A 16,459-nucleotide genomic window follows, 5' to 3' on the forward strand; every position below is an offset into this window, starting at 1 on the left:
AAAATAACAAATACTTATCTAAAAACTGAAAACTGAAAACATCCAATCAGAATTCACAATAAAGACAGCTGACAACAAATCTTATTAAATACTATTGTAATAAATCAATATTTATGTAATAAGTGTAAGAATCCCAACTCTTTCAATCTGCCCCTACAGCCCCTCAATTGAAGCTTTTATCCTTGTATGTGAAGCTGAATTGCAGCTTCTTCTACATTGCAGAGACTAAAGAACAATACACAGTCCTTTGTGAGTTACGGTCACAACCTTCAATACATATACTTCCAGCGGACAAAGGCGGTTCACTGGTTGTAATGGATACTACACTTTATAGTAAAAGTATGTTGGGACATTTACCTGACACCAATGTATACTCTTGCATAGATCTCAAGGGCATTTCATCTATTATTAGCAGGGTTTGGAGTGAACTTTATGATTTACTGATGACGGGCCTAGTATCACTTGACTTGCATGATTTTTTAATCCACTGATAATCCAGTAATACCAACGATTAATGGTCTCCCAAAAAATTCTCTCTCACTTATTCTAGTGAGGTGAATGATGTCTGTAATATTATCTAAAGAAGCAGGCTGATCTTACTGGCCGATGAAACTACAAGTAAGTTTATTAGAGACAAACCCCATTTTTGTTTTAGAAATGCAAAGAATTTGAAGCAGAGGCTATGTTTTAAAGGTAATTTTATGTCACAGCCTCGTGTTAAATCTTCAAGAGTCTTCAAGAGTCCCTTGTCATGGTTGTCATTACTGAAGTCCACTACTTTGTTCATCCTGTCACTAATGTTAGCTATGCTTTTAAGTTTTATGCAGATTGTAGAAGTATAAATTTGGTGTATTTAGTGACCTGCACAGTTTGTCCCATTATGTAGGGATGATGACTTGATTTGAGAGAAAGGGTGTTGGGGCATTTAAGAGACATCAGGATGAAAGTCAGTATGAATGCTTTATATACGCATATTAGTTTGCAATCTGACCATAGTTTTCTCTTTAAAGTGGCTCAGTTAACTACTAAAAATATTAGAGGTGGGGATTTCCTTAATAAAACTGATGCTAATGAACTTAAGTAGATTTTAACTTTGCAAGCAGATAGGAATTATGATTTGAACGAAAACACATTGTTAGGACCTTACTTAAAATGACAAGATTAAGCACTGGTTTGTCACCATAGTATTTAATAGGATTTGATGTCAGCTGTTTTTGTTGTGAATTCTAATTGGATGTTTTCAGTTTTTAGAAAGTATTTGTTTTTTGCTTCGCTTGAATTTAGTCTGAAGAAGTGTTTATGCAGGAAAGCGCTTACTTTGTATTTAATAAATGATAACTTGTTTTAGCTGTGCTGGTCATTCCTTCTTACTTTTGATTTGTGTTCTTTGCTGGAAGACCTTTGGTTACGGTGGAATTTACAGTTTTTTTTTTAGTTTCCAAAAGTTGTTGGGTGTTCATGACAAGAAAAAGAATGGTAAAATAAAACAAAGAAACTGTTGATTTGTCCAAAACACTCCATGAACTATCTGTAAATCTGAAACAGTGAAACATGAGTAATTTTAAAAGTGCTAAAGCAAGTCATGAAAGCTCCAACCCTTTTTGGCCTCATGTTCCTTTGCAGAATGAATGGTTCCTCATGGCACCCTTGCTACATTCAAGATATGCCTAGATAATCTGATGGGCGGCATCAAATTCATCCCTGTTCTCTCATGTTTTACCATCCTTAAGGCTGGATGGAACTTTTGAATAACGGTTACTGGCTAGGTTTGTAGTAGTCTGTTTTATGGAAGTTGAAAGGCAAAAGATAAGTTTGTTTCAGACTAATACTGACACTGTGCATCTACAGAGTGAGAAGAAAGAATGGCAACAGTGTGACAAAAGGTTAAAAATGCCTAGCTTTATCTACAAGGAAAGTGTCAGAATGAGGAAGTTGACAGTATGTCACTAAAGGCACAAGTCCAAGAGACTGAGAACATAAACAACTATCCAGAAACTCATGCTCACAACAGTGATGCTTCTCACTAAAACAATAAAATAAATCTCAAAAACACTAAGTAATGAAATACAGAGATGCAATAAAAATGACTTCAGTGCACTTAATGCATTCAAGAGCTGAAACAAACATGCAAACAAAACATAAAAGCCTTGCTAATATGCTGCAGGAAGAAGAAGACAATGTTGTGTTATGAGATGGATGAACATAATGCTGTTCCTTAGCTAACCATGAAGTGCGTTAGGTCTACCTGTAAGCATACACTGCCATTGATAAGATTTTTATACATCCGATTACAGGTGAAAATTTTATTTTGGGCACACCAGCAACTTGTAAAAAAAAATATATAGGCTATTTGGCAAAATGTGTTCTAAGCACTTCATTCTATGTTGTTAAGACTAACAGAAAGTTAAAGGATCTTGTATGTGAATATATATCAGATATATGCAAACAGACACCAATGCACTTTATAAACACAGGATGAAAGAAAGTAATACACACAGATTTAAGTTTAATGTTTTATAGTTAGTGTTTAGTAATAGAAAGTTCACATGCACAGAGAAGAAAGAATATAAATGGATAGGCAAGCTCAGGGCAGATCAACCTCCTGTTTTGAAAGGTATATATAGTTTGAAGCTCACATTAAAATCTAGAGCTATTAAAACACAAGAGATGTTAATGGAAAGATATATTGTTTATATACGTTATACAATTTTAAGTTTGTAAACTGATTTTTATTGAATATACTTCCAAGAGTTGCATTGGTTGTTCATGGTCATATGATTTTAATAAATGAATTTAAAAACGCTACTGCTATAAGTGATTTTTAAACATTTCATGAAGCATGTTGTACAAAAGCTGGTGTATCTATTAATTTTTCTAATTTTTGACCATGGTGTCCTTCAGCTGTTACTTTTATTTTGGTAGATGTTACTCTGTTTTTTCAGCATGGCATTTATCCGTTTGAGCTACCTTTTTTCATCTATAACCATAGAACAGTTATAGAATCTGCGGTGGTGCAATGGTAGCGTTGTTGCCTCACAGCAAGAGGTTCTCCCGTTCGATTCTCAGCTAGTGTGCGGGGAGTGCCTTCTGTGTGGAGTCTGCTTGTCCTCCCCACGGGTCGAGTGGCATTCTGAAAGACATGCGTGAATGGGCGTGCCTTCATTGAAGGTTGAGCGTCGAGCTGGCAACTCAGCACCATGAAAATCTACTGCCAATCATTAGCAGACTGGAGTTCCGCTGTGGTGGCCCCTAACCGGGAAAAGCCGAAAGACAACAACAACAACCATAGAAGAGTTATAAATCATAAAGCTGCAGCAGCAAACCTAAATCATATTAGAAGTGTACCAAAAGCCCTAGATATACATATTGTTTAATCGGGTTTACTTCACCCTGTCGAAGGCCGACAATATCGAAGCTGACATTGTCGGCACCAAAATGTCAAAAGTGAAAGTCATCACGCATGCAAACAGAAATCTCCGTAAGGGGAGATTTCCATTTACTGTAATGTAGTGTGATCACAGAGTTGGTATATTTAAGTAGAGGGGGGTGTGGGGAGTGCAGGGGGCTTGCCCCCCTGCATAGAGCAATTTTTGTTGTGTTTGGGTGTTTTTTTTTTGTGTGTGTTCCATGTTCGGGGGTTTCGACATTTCCGTGTTGATTATTACGCTGTCAACAGTTTGAGATTTCGACAGCATAATATAAATGCATTGAATCTAGTCCCATTATAGAACATAAACTAACATACTCACCACCTACTTCTAATTTATTTATTTATATATGTATTTATTTATTTACATTTGATTACCAGGAAAGTCTGACTGGGTAGAAGCCCATTTTCAGTGGTGGCCAGGGAGAAAAGCTCCAACTTATTACAAAACATTTAAAGGACAATAATTTTACAATCTTCAAAAATAAAACAAAAACATCTGCAGTTTAAATAATTATAATAAATTAGACATAATATAAAAAATTGGTTAAAAATTGATACAAGGTATATGACAAGAATTTAACATTTAGATAAATTGTAGGCAATTTTTAAGAGAAATTAAGGGTAAATTAACCTAATAACCAAACCGCAATTCACTGTAAGCAACCAAATAAGAGAACGAGCCAATTGCGAAAGACTTATTTAATCCACAAAATACAAAATTAACGCTGCTGTTGTATTTGGCGTTTTCATTGAAAAACTTCATCAGATACAAAGTGGAATGCCTACACATTATTTAATTAGTAAAAACATAATAGAAGGCAGAGCGCCATTCGACAAGCCAATAATTAATCAGTCTACCCTCACCAATAAAAAAATCGTACACAAATGTTAAAAGCACATTTTAAAATCTCTAAAATCAATACAACTAATGTTTTATTAAAACCACAGAATGTATATGTATAACAAAGATACATGTGTGTGTAAATGCATAACATAAAAATAGCATAATAAATCATGTATTATTGATTTGTATTTGATAAATGTAACTAGCTGTTCCATTGTTGTTTGCTGCTAAAGGGGCATTTGAGAGGGATTTGGGGAAAAAGTAGGAGTTTGGGCTTTTGGAGTTGAGTATGATTTGTGAGTTATGAAGCCATGTTTCAATAGCTGTTAAAGCTTCCTAAGTACTTCTCAATAAGAAATGGGGGAGCAAAGTCTCAACATATGAAGGATAAAAAGAACAAAATTAACTTGTTACTTTACCCTTCTACAACAAGAAAAGAAGTCTCCCTGTAAATAAAAATTCTGTAACATAGCCACCAACCGAGACACAGCTCATGGAGCAAAATGATAAATAAGACTACCGAAAGTGCCTAGTGCCTTGGAGATGCCATTTCAATGTAAAGAAGGGGAAAACACAGCCGGAAATGTGCTGTAGCAGAGACAGTTCAACTCTGACTGAACTGGAGAATAAATGTACAACTGAGCTCTAAACTGGAAAACAAAGAACAGACATCAGATAATTTGATGTGGAGTTAGCACCTGGTCAAAAATCTAGAGAGAAGCCAAGCAATGGAGGCTGACAACACATTAAAAGAGAAAGCCTTTTGGTAAAAAAAAAAAGTACAAATAAGTAGCAGTCTTAGTAGAAATGCAATCTGCTATTTCAGACCTTTGGACAACACAGGAAATGATGATGTATACAGAATGAAACAATGAAGAAAGCTTTCATTCCGGAAACAGCTGAGGTCTGTCATTTGCTTTATGCCACATGACCAAAGACAGACCTATCAGCAAAACAAACAAAAAAAAGTGTTCTGAATCTAACACCGCAGAAGTTTAATGTTTTGACCAAAGTGATGACCAGGAAAAGGTGATTCCTTGGAAAATAACACCACATATGCCCAAAAGTGACTGCGACATTATACCTGTTACCAGGCTGGACATATTTCCAGGCAGAAGCTGTGGGTTTACCTGTGAAATAACTAAAACTATAAGTTTACACGCTGAGCACCTGTTTAACTGCAGAGGACTACAGGTAGATTTATTACTGCAGATTTACCAAGAGTCTAAACTGGGAATAACCTGGAGTTTTTACACAACTCATTTCGAGTTCCAGCAGCAAGGAAAGGAGCTATTTGGGAATGTTTGATTTCTGAAAGGCTTTAAAATTAGAACTGTAATCAACTCAAAATGGAACGCAGTTTTGTTTTTCCGGGGAATTAACTTTGAGTTAACATGCTTGTATTGTAAAATAAACTATACTTAACTCATACTAAAAATAAACTGCCCATGAACCACTCAGTGCATTAAACTTCCTGCTACAAATGCATGCATACTTACAGTGTGTGTGTGTGTGTGTGTGTGTGTGTGTGTGTGTGTGTGTGTGTGTGTGTGTGTGTGTGTGTGTGTGTGTGTGTGTGTGTGTGTATATATACACACACACACACACACACACATATATATTATATTATATTATATATATGGATTCACTTCATAACACTGAAACTCAAAACACAAACTCAAAACACTGAAACTTCAAAATCTTGAAAACTCAAAACACTGATACTCAAAATACTGAAAACACATATCATACATATACTGAGTTTAAACAACATAAATCATAGCACTTTCCACCAAGTGTAAGCAGGGGGGCAAGCACCCCCTGCTACTTATATATATCAACTCCAAGATTGCACTTCACTACACTAAGTGCAATCTTGGAGTTGATATATTTAAGTAGCAGGGGGTGTGATGGGCGGAGGGGTCTTGCCCCCCTGCTTATACTTGGTTGAAAGTGCTATGATTTATGTTGTTTAAACTCAGTATATTTATGATATGTGTTTTCAGTGTTTTGAGTTTCAGTGTTTTGAGTTTTCAGTGTTATGAAGTAAATATATATATATATATATATATATGGGTCTACTGCTTTTCATCGAATACCACATATTCGAAAAAGAGCAGTATTCTGCTCAGTTATGCGAAAGTGCACTTATTCGGAAGTGCACTTTCACGAACTCAGCTTCTACGGACGGATCACACCACAGTGGATGACAGCAGGAAAACATGCTATGTCCTCCATGTGGTGTGGTAGTTACAGACCTTAGGATTAGGGCACGGGTCATGGTAAGGGGATAGCCCTACTAGCTATCCCCTTACCATGACCCGCTCCCTAACCCCAAGGTCTGTAACTACTGCACTAAAATCAGTAGTAGCCTGTTCACTGAAGCGGGTTTCGCGAAAGTGCACTTTCGATTAAGTGCACTTTCGCGTAACCCAGGGTCTACTGTGTGAGTTCGAAGAAGTGTATTTTCAAACTTATACAGTAGACCCATATAAGTATATATATATATATATATATATAAAATGAAAACAATAAGAGATACCAGACCACGGCTGATAAAACCATCAAACAATTTAATCCAAGTAAAGATCAAAGGCAAGAAAAAACAAACTGCTACTAAACCAGCACAGCTCCTGATGCCAAACAGCAGGACTAAATGCCTCCCAAACATACGTATGCTTGTTCTGGAAGTCAAAGGCAAAAACAACAAGCTGCTAATAAGCCAACACAGTTCCTAATTCCAAGCAGCAGAACTAAACACCTCCAATAAGCACAGTCAGAGAGGTGAAACTCATCAAAGATAAACTCAGGCAGATAGCCAAACTCACTGAAGCAGGTCTTTTTAAATTCCAAAGGGATAAGCAAACAAGACGCCAATAAATGAACAACTTCAGTTTTATAATTGTAGTGTATTTTCAAACTTATACAGTAGACCCATATAAGTATGTATATATATATATATATATAAAATGAAAACAATAAGAGATACCAGACCAAGGGTGATAAGACCATCAAACAATTTAATCCAAGTAAAAAGGTGAGAGTTTTTGCAACCAAAGCTGCTTCATCAGACAATACATCATTTCCCCATTTCTTATAAAAGCTCCAACTAATCACATTTCCCAGTAAAAATTATTTCACTAATACATATTAACTATTTCACGCATAAAAACATTTATAACTAAAAAATATTCAAAAAGCTGAATGAAAAACACATTGTATAACTTCACATAGTTAGAAAACAGTTAAAAAACATAATCTATAAACATTCAACTATCTAATTAATAGTTTGTTCAGCAAAACATACTGTATTAAACCTGTTTTGCTGAATAAACCATTAATTAGATAATTTGGAGCTTTGTATAAGAAATGGGGAAATGATTTATTGTATTGTCTGATGAAACAGCTTTGGCTGCGAAAGCGCTCACCTTTTTACTTGGATTAATTCACATTCTGTCTTAAAAGATATTTATATTTACCAGCCAGTTTTCCCACTTTTTGATGTATTTAAATGTATTTCTGGTTGACTTTCTCAATGCACTGTGTTTAGGAGTGAAACTTGGTTTGTTTTTTTTGCCACTCAGGGTGGTTATATTTTTTTTATAAAAAAATGAGTTTAACTTGGGATCACAGTTCAGAGTAATGGTGAGTGTGGAAGAGAGGTGAAGAAGAGAGTACAGGCAGAGTGGAATGGGTGGAGAAGAGTGTCAGGAGTGATTTGTGACAGACGGGTACCAGTAAGATTGAAAGGGAAGGTCTACAAGAGGGTAGTGAGACCAGCTATGTTATATGGGTTGGAGACGGTAGCATTGATAAAAAGGCAGGAGTCAGAGCTGGATGTGGCAGAGTTAAAGATGTTAAGATTTGCACTGGGTGTGACTAGGATGGACAGGATTAGGAATCAGTATATTAGAGGGTCAGCTCAGGTTGGACAGTTTGGAGACAAAGCAAGAGAGGTGAGACTGCGTTGGTTTGGACATGTGCTGAGGAGTTATGCTGGGTATGTTGGGAAAAGGATGCTAAGGATGAAGCTGCCAGGTAACAGGAAAAGAGGAAGGCCTAAGATAAGGTTTATGGATGTGGTGAGAGAGGACATGCAGGTGGCTGGTGTGAAAGAGCATGATGCAGAGGACAGGAAGAAATGGAAACAGATGATCCGCTGTGGCGACCCCTAACGGGAACAGCCGAAAGAAGATGATGATGTTAATTAGCCTTCTTGCTGCTGTAGATTCTACTCTCCAGCTTTATGTATAGACACACACACCCATACATATGCCAGTATACATACATGTATACCTATATCTATATATAGGTGAACTGGAATCATGCAAATGATCATCCATGAAGCAAAAATGCACTTTGCGTTGAACACTTCATTGTTCAAATGTTTCTTTGAATGGGTTGCAGAATGTACGGCTGACTGTCCTTTCATGGAGGTTGTGCAATTATGGAGTAGGTATATTTACACCAGGGAGTGTGGGTGCAGAGCCCATATCAGAGGCTACAGAAAAGCTAGCCGACTCATGTAAATTAATTTTCTATGCATTTTTATGTAGGGATTGGGATATTTTTTGTGTGGGCTATTGATATAATTTTTATGTTTGAGTTTTATAGCATGCTTGTTTTGCTTTTGTTTGAGTTTTTTTATGATTGGAAGGACTGACTTTTTAAAAGTTTTTATCAGTGTGTAATAGAAGTTTTGTTTTTTTAGGTCTTTCATGGATGATCTTTTTAATATGCAATCTTTCCAAATATGTAGCTATATGTCTAGCCATATACCTATATTTAAGTTTTATACAGATGCATATAGACAGATATTCAGTTTGACGGTTTAATGGTTTACATTGTGGTTTGATTACTGAGAACAGGGTGTCAGTGGCTTTCGTATTTCATGTGTTTTTATATCAAGATCTTTTGTTACTATATTTTTTATATTTAGGATCATTATTACTACACACTCTTCTCTGCCATGTATATTGCTGACTTCATTGGGATACTTTATCTAGTTAGCCATTTTGTAATTAATGCCATGAGATGAATGCAGACTACAGCAGCAGGTTTGTTTTTATCTGTTTTACTTACCTGGACCATTCCTTCTGACCATCCTCCATGGCCCTCTTGAAGTTTTCTAGCAGTTTCAACTTCTTCAATGATTTTCACATAATCACCAATGGAATACACCTGAACAGAAATATAAGTAAGTGTAATATAGTAACACTCTCTTCCTAAAAAAGTCGGCATTATTTTCTTCTGTCATTGAATCAGTCCCTCTCTCTTTCAGATCACTCTCATGCTTAACATATTTTTAAGTGTTTACTATAGGTAGGTCAGAATACACTAACAAAGCACACAAGAGCTCTGTGACCCTGTTTCCTCTCCTTATGTACACATTGTAGCATGACTTGTAGTACTATTAAGAAAATGGAATCAGTATTTATCCCAAACCCACATCATAGAAGCTTTACTCGGAGCATGCATTCTGATGCAAAAGGTATGTACTGATGTAATGCATCGCTAGTGTTTTTATGTCTGTCAGCAATTTTATGGACCAAGCTATTCAACTCATTTTGTTGCATATGGTTAATAAAATGGCTCTTACCTTAATTAATTTTTCAGGTTTGAAAGTTCCTTTTCTACCAGAACCATAATCAACAATAATGTCTCCTGCACTGGTAACGTCTTCAACTTCTCCAGTTTGTAAAACTTCCTAATGAAGCATAATAGACATAAAAAGTACATCAGACAAACGACGTAAGTTTAGTTTAGTTTAATAATTTATCACAGCTTCGGTTGCATGTATGTCAGCAGTCCTTAGGGGTAAGGCATTTGTACAGCAGAGACGCTTTTTATTCCTTATACAAACTTGAGAAAGACTGCAGTAGTTTAATTCACAGAGAACTTTTGTTTTAGACAACAGTATCAGAAGGAAAAAAAACTAACAATAATGAAAGTATCAATACAACATAAAAAAATATCTGGTGCTCATCAAGAACCTCTTTACACAGTCCCTTTCACAAGAATCATGAAAGGCCTGGATAGTGAACTGCAGAGGTAGATTAAATGTTGTAGGTTTTGTGCAATTATTATCATCAAGAGACTTAAAATCCAAGCCTTTCGTGATTCTTGTGAAAGGGATACGATTAGTTTGTGTAATATGAAACCTAAGAATACATATTTTAACCTTACCAAGAGTGAAATGGGTATGTGAATGGATTTAACTAAGAAACAAGAATTAAGAATCAGGAAGGTTGATAAGGGTTGTGGGCTAGTCATTATGTATCACACTGATTATGTTACAAAGATGAAAAAATATTAATTAATCCATACGAATATAAAATGATGTCCTTGGTAGATATTCATTCCCAATGTAAATACATAAGTGATGCATTGTTAGAGTAGTTGTTCAATGAACACATTACTGTAGATATTTCTCAACTTATGAGTTTGGAATTTCCTAGGATAGCTGTACTTTTTGGTATACCAAAATTACATTCCCAACAATTTCCTTTACCCTTCAGGCAGACCGTCTCTATTTCCAGTAGTGTTAAAGAAGGGATATACATTTTTCTGGATTCTATATTTAATCCTTTGGTAAAGGAGTTTGAAAGTTATTTTATGACACACGAGACTTTTTTTTTAATTTTTGAACCACTCAGTTCACTTTATTCACAGTTAATATAAAGTCACTTTATACGAATACTCCTACTGCCAAGGGTTTGGAATAGCTTAGACTTTTTTTGACTGTTAAGGTTAATATTTCTAAAGCTATGATTAACGCTTGTCATTTACTCATGGAGGTGATGTTAGAAACCATTTGTTTCCTTTTTAATGGTAAATACTATCAGCAGCAGAGAGTCATTGTGATGGGGGCTTCTGTAACACCCTCCTTTGCTAATTTGGTAATGGGATGGTGGGTGTCCCAGATTCTAATTAATATAACCTTTTAAGCAGCATATACTTTTATAAGAGATTTGTTGATGATTTATTTATTTTTTTTTATTACTGATGGTTTCAGGGAAGATATTGAACAGTTTGTTACTGAGGTGAATAACAGTACTGAATTTTTAGTTTTTATTTTGGGACAAGTAATATGGATGTTTTCATCAATGGGAGATTTTTTTAAGTAAGCTTTTCAGAAAAGCTTGTTTTCAGAATAGGTCCGTAGGTTCATAGGTGTGTACTAGGCTAATGGCCCTGGAGCCTTTACAAGCCTAGCTCAGAGAAGTGCCCTGGCATTGTGCCACCTGACATTAGTTCCCAGTGCCTCTATCAAGTACAGCCACTACAGTGATCCCCAGAGTGAATTTTCTATTTCCCATCCACTCATCAAGATTTCTCTTGAAGAGGGCCAGTGAGGTGCTCCACTTGACATGTATGAGAAATCTATTCCAGAGTATGGGCAGTCTCTGGGTTATGAACCTGTCCCTCCAGCATGTTCTGTTGATTGTGGTAATGAGGTTGAGCTCTCTGGAGAGTGTGGTTTGGAGGAATTTAGATTTCTTTAGATGTAGCATTTGTAACAGAGCTGGGTCAGACAAGGCTTTGTAAGTCAAGCAGAAGTCGCCTCTTAGTAGATGATATCGGACAGAGAATATCTGGAGTTTTTCTGAGTCCGTCTATGTAGGACATGTGTTTAAGGCCTAGGATCCTCTTCATGAGGTACTTTTGTGGCCTTTGCAGCTGTTCCATGTGTCTAGTGAGGTACATGCCAAATCGGGCATTATACTCGATGACTGGCCTAATGAGGGAAGAATAGAGAGAGATGATGATCATCTTTTTAGTAATTATTTACATTATACAGGTGCTCTACCTAGTTTTATAAAAAAAAATAATATACCTCATGGAAAAGATGATTAGACTTTCAAGACTAACTATGGAAGAACAGATTTTTTTGGATGGTACTAATGAACTCATTGAGATGTTCTGTATTAGAGGTTATATGCAAAGTAGATCAGAGTCTACTTCAAATGAAACAGTACAAAAAATGAATAATTTTTCCTCCTATTTTGTTGGCAGGTGCGCCTATAATCTTCTAATGTCACAAACACTAGTTATAAAAACAGTTTTGTTTTACAAATGACGGTCAACAATTCAAGTATTAGAAATGTCATTCTTGACAACTGGGAGGTCTTAAGGGTAATCCAGAGTTACATAATATTATTAACTCTGGTCCTAGTTTTATTTATAAAAAGTCTAAAGCTATCAAACAATATTTGGAGTTTGAAAATACTAAAGTCTCTGCTATGCACACTAATAAAACTAGGGGCATATCTAGATGTGTTTTTTGTAGTCCAAGTAATTTCATTATGGAAGGACCTAATAGTTTTTTTCTCCCATCTGGACAGATCAGTTATGATCAAAGAACATTTTAATTGTAATACTATAGGACTTGTGTATATTGCTATTTGCTCTTCTTGTGAAGCATTTTATATAGGTATGACTACTCATAAGTTATCTCAAAGGATCAAAGAACATGTATATTCTATCAAAACAAAAGAAGAAACAATGCTTTCTTTAAGCACACTCAAGTTTGTGCTTCTTTTAGGAAGTTTTATTTTACTGTTTTTGGAATGTGTTGCATTGTATTACAAGCAAGGCTTTACAAGAACATCCTTGGAAAGAAAAACACTTTGCAGCAAATCAGATCGCAGGATAATAAATTTTAAGGGCTGAATGAAACTGTTAATATTTAATCTTTGTTGTTGTTGTTGTATCTTTCGGCTTTTCCCGGTTAGGGGTCGCCACAGTGGAACTCCGGTCCGCTAATGAATGGCAGTAGATTTTTACATATCAACTTGCCAGGCCTGACGCACAACCTTCAATGAAGGTACGCCCATTCACGCATGTCTCCACACAGAAGACGCTTTAGCTGAGAATCGAACAGGACAACGTCGTACTGTGAGGCGACAATCTTTGTTAAAAGATAAAAATGATGTTAGATAATTTGTAGTGATAAGCTTTATGAAGCTGGTTCTTTAAGTATAAAGATATGGAGTTAATTGTTTATTGCTGCTTTTTATTGGCGGATTTTAGTTTAAATACTACGTAGATTCATTTTAGTTTATTCTGATGAAGTCCTGTTTTGACAAACCAAGAAAAGAGGCAAGGGAGGCTCCAAATCCACAAACAAGGTTTAATACAATAAAACCAATAATGTGCAGCGCTTTTCGTCTGGTCAAATAGCCGGACGTCTTCAGACAGAATTCAAGCAACAGGCACCATTATTAAATACACAAGTCTTTTCCCTCCATTCAAAAATCTAACCAATCAGTTGTAATACATAATTCTTAATTCAATTAATCAATTAAAATTCATCATTTGAGCAAAAAAAATCTGTATTTTTAAAAAGGTATAGCTAATAAAATGTGCTCACATTTACATTACTATATATGGGAAACAAAATCAAAAAGTACATGTTACAAGTACATGTACATATAAAGCCACACATCACACTATCCTAAAGTTACAGGACAGGTGAAAAGGAGGTAGCTCTCAAACAGCAATCAGCCTAATCTTGAATTATACTAAACATTTATGCTGCTAATTTTACTACAAACATCCATTACTTTATACAAATTAAGCATAAAAAATCTGACATAAATTTTCAAATAAGAATACATAAAATTCCTCTAGTAAGGCTTCTCAATTTCAATATACAAGCAATTGAAATCACTTCATTTAAGCCTGTTTTGGACAAAAGTGCTTAATGGAATAAAAGGTTTCTTTTTCCCTTGTTACATTTTTATTTGGGTGATATTTTGCTTTTAGTTTTCATTTCATTCACCCTACCTTTCCTTGGCATTTGAATTGATGATTATGATAATTTTGCAGAACTTCACTCATTTTGCCTCCTATTTACCTTTGTCCATTTGTTAACTTCTTTTTTTTCTGGTAAATCACAAAGGATTACTGTCAATCAATTATGCCAGCTATTATAGTTTCATAGCTTGTATTGTTCACAGAATGCACATCCAAGCAACACTTATTGTTCTATTAACACTGTGTGATATGGAGTTGCCTGGCACTTATGTTACTGAACTGCTTTCTGTAGTCAAAAGTACAGTGTTTGAATCCCTTCTTTTCCATTTGTCTACTTTGTAACTTTGAGCAAGTCACTTAACCAGGCAATGCTCCCACTTCACCCCTAATAAGCGAAACTTTGCCCACTGTGTTTACCTGGTTGACAAATACATATAAATAATAATTAAAATGTGTCTCTTTTTGTCTCCCATTATTTTTGGCTTTATCCAGAATTCTTAAGCAAAGAATTTCAGGTGTATATTTGTCTGTTCCTTATAAAATTTGTATCTTCTGGCAAATTGTTGAGGACTACAGTTGCTTAAAGTGTATTACCACGTTTTAAGAATGCATCATGGCAGACTGTGAGTTAACTGCCACAATGCATTTCACCCTAGTCAGTTCATGTATGGTGGGGGTTCTGGACTTTTTCAACTTACTCTCAAGTCTGTAATGTTTGAAGAGATGGTAAGTGATCCTGTGGAGGGAGGGGTGCAGGTTTGTTTCATTTTGTGCTCAGTAGGCCAGCTTTTGATTGGTTAGGTTAATTTTTTCTGAGGAAATCAGTTATGTTTACAATGAAATGGCATATTTGCATTCAGCAGATCATTTATTGAGTAGTTGAAACAGTAATCTTGTCTTACACAGGTGACCCGTAAACTTAGCTCTAAAATATCGGAGGTAAAATATTGTCACAGACCTATACTTTTAATCTTTAAGATACAATTCTACCTCCTTCACTAGGTAACCACAGAGGAGAATTTTTCTACAATTTTGATCTTGAACCTTTTTTCTAACCCAAAATATATCATAAATGACTCCATGAGAAAAATCTTTTACTGTTGCACTCCAGAAACAAACATAAGAATGAACTTATTCAATAAGTTATTTATTTAGTTAATTACCACTCCCAAGAGAAAAGCCAGGTCCAGAGTCTGATGTTGTTTGGCTAAGGTTATCACTTTATCACCTTTTCTGAACGCGTTTCTAGGTTTGGCTTCAGTGTCTCCTGTAATGACAAAAAAACATAGCTTAATAAAGTAGAAGAAGAAATGTACTTGTACTGATTATCTCCTTTTACAGCAGTTTACTAACCCAGTTTAGGTAAATGATCCTTATAGTAATATCCTCCTACTGATGAATTAATGCATTTAAGATCCATGCTTCCCTGAAATCCAACTCGATAAAGTTCGGTCCGTCCATCTCTCCACTTCACTCGTGCAGCACTTCTTGCCATGGCAGCTTTCCAGCTGCACAGTTCGACTACCTTCCCAGGGCTTCCAGCTGTAAAAGGTGGACAAGTGTTAACTCTCATATTAAGTAGAATCATCTTTCAATCATCAAGTGGTTCATTAGCTCTTTGACTTATTATTTGTTAACTGGGTAACTTTATTTGCAATGAGACCCTTTTTAGAGTCACCTGGCAGAACTGCCCAATGAAGTCACTTGCTCACAGTAGGCAAGCTTAAGTGGAGGGAATCTAACTCAAGGCTACATGATGAAGCCCATAATTTGTCACAGCCTTAATCTTCTGCCCTAAATTGCCATAGTCCCCTCCAAAAAAATTAAAATTGAATATTCCTGAAAAGCAAAAATAACATCTTGTAACTCTACATAAAAAAACAGTTGGTTTCATAAAGTGTGCTAGTTATGAAAGGAAGCCTATGCACTCTGCTCCCATTTTGAGCTTGTCACAACCTTCAATTTTAAGCCCTTTCTCCACAATGACCTTACTGTACTGCTGCCTTGATTTCCTAAGTCTTGCGACTGTGTGATATAATACCATTATACATCACACTGTGTTGTGTTTCCCACTATGTAGATGAACTTTCCTGCTTATATCTTCGGGTCATCTCTTTTACAACACATACGAGACTCCTTAAGTATCTTGCTTTCTGTTCTACATTTGCTGCATTCTGGTTATGCAATGATGAAAAGTTATTTTTTTTCTATCAATTTACCTAATATACCCCTAAGTACTACAGTGCCTCATTGTTTATGATCTCTCCTTCACAGGTCCAGGGTCGGAGGTTCAATCCAAGACCTCTGATTACTTCCTGTGTCTGTGTAATTTGCATGTTCTGTTTGGATACATCTTTTTTTCTCCTTCCCACTTTGCAGAAATAATGTTTCTCAACTGGCTTCTCTAAACTGTGCAAGTGCATTTA

The 16,459-nt window shown here is 35.7% G+C and overlaps 1 protein-coding gene across 1 annotated transcript in view; it reads right to left on the reverse strand.

Moving 5' to 3' along the window:
- LOC122815880 (E3 ubiquitin-protein ligase MIB2-like) overlaps nucleotides 1-16,459 on the reverse strand; it is a 782,860-nt gene that overhangs the window by 537,985 nt on the left and 228,416 nt on the right. The window contains exons 4-7 of the mRNA XM_044088707.1: nucleotides 15,387-15,575; nucleotides 15,197-15,300; nucleotides 9,874-9,981; nucleotides 9,357-9,455 (exon numbers count right to left, since the gene is read on the reverse strand). Of these exons, the coding sequence (XP_043944642.1) occupies nucleotides 9,357-9,455; nucleotides 9,874-9,981; nucleotides 15,197-15,300; nucleotides 15,387-15,575 (500 nt within the window). The remainder of the gene's footprint in view (nucleotides 1-9,356; nucleotides 9,456-9,873; nucleotides 9,982-15,196; nucleotides 15,301-15,386; nucleotides 15,576-16,459) is intronic.

The sequence above is a fragment of the Protopterus annectens genome, chromosome 11.part0 (assembly GCF_019279795.1).
Source record: "Protopterus annectens isolate FY-2018-M chromosome 11.part0, PAN1.0, whole genome shotgun sequence".
NCBI classification, from domain to species: domain Eukaryota; kingdom Metazoa; phylum Chordata; order Ceratodontiformes; family Protopteridae; genus Protopterus; species Protopterus annectens.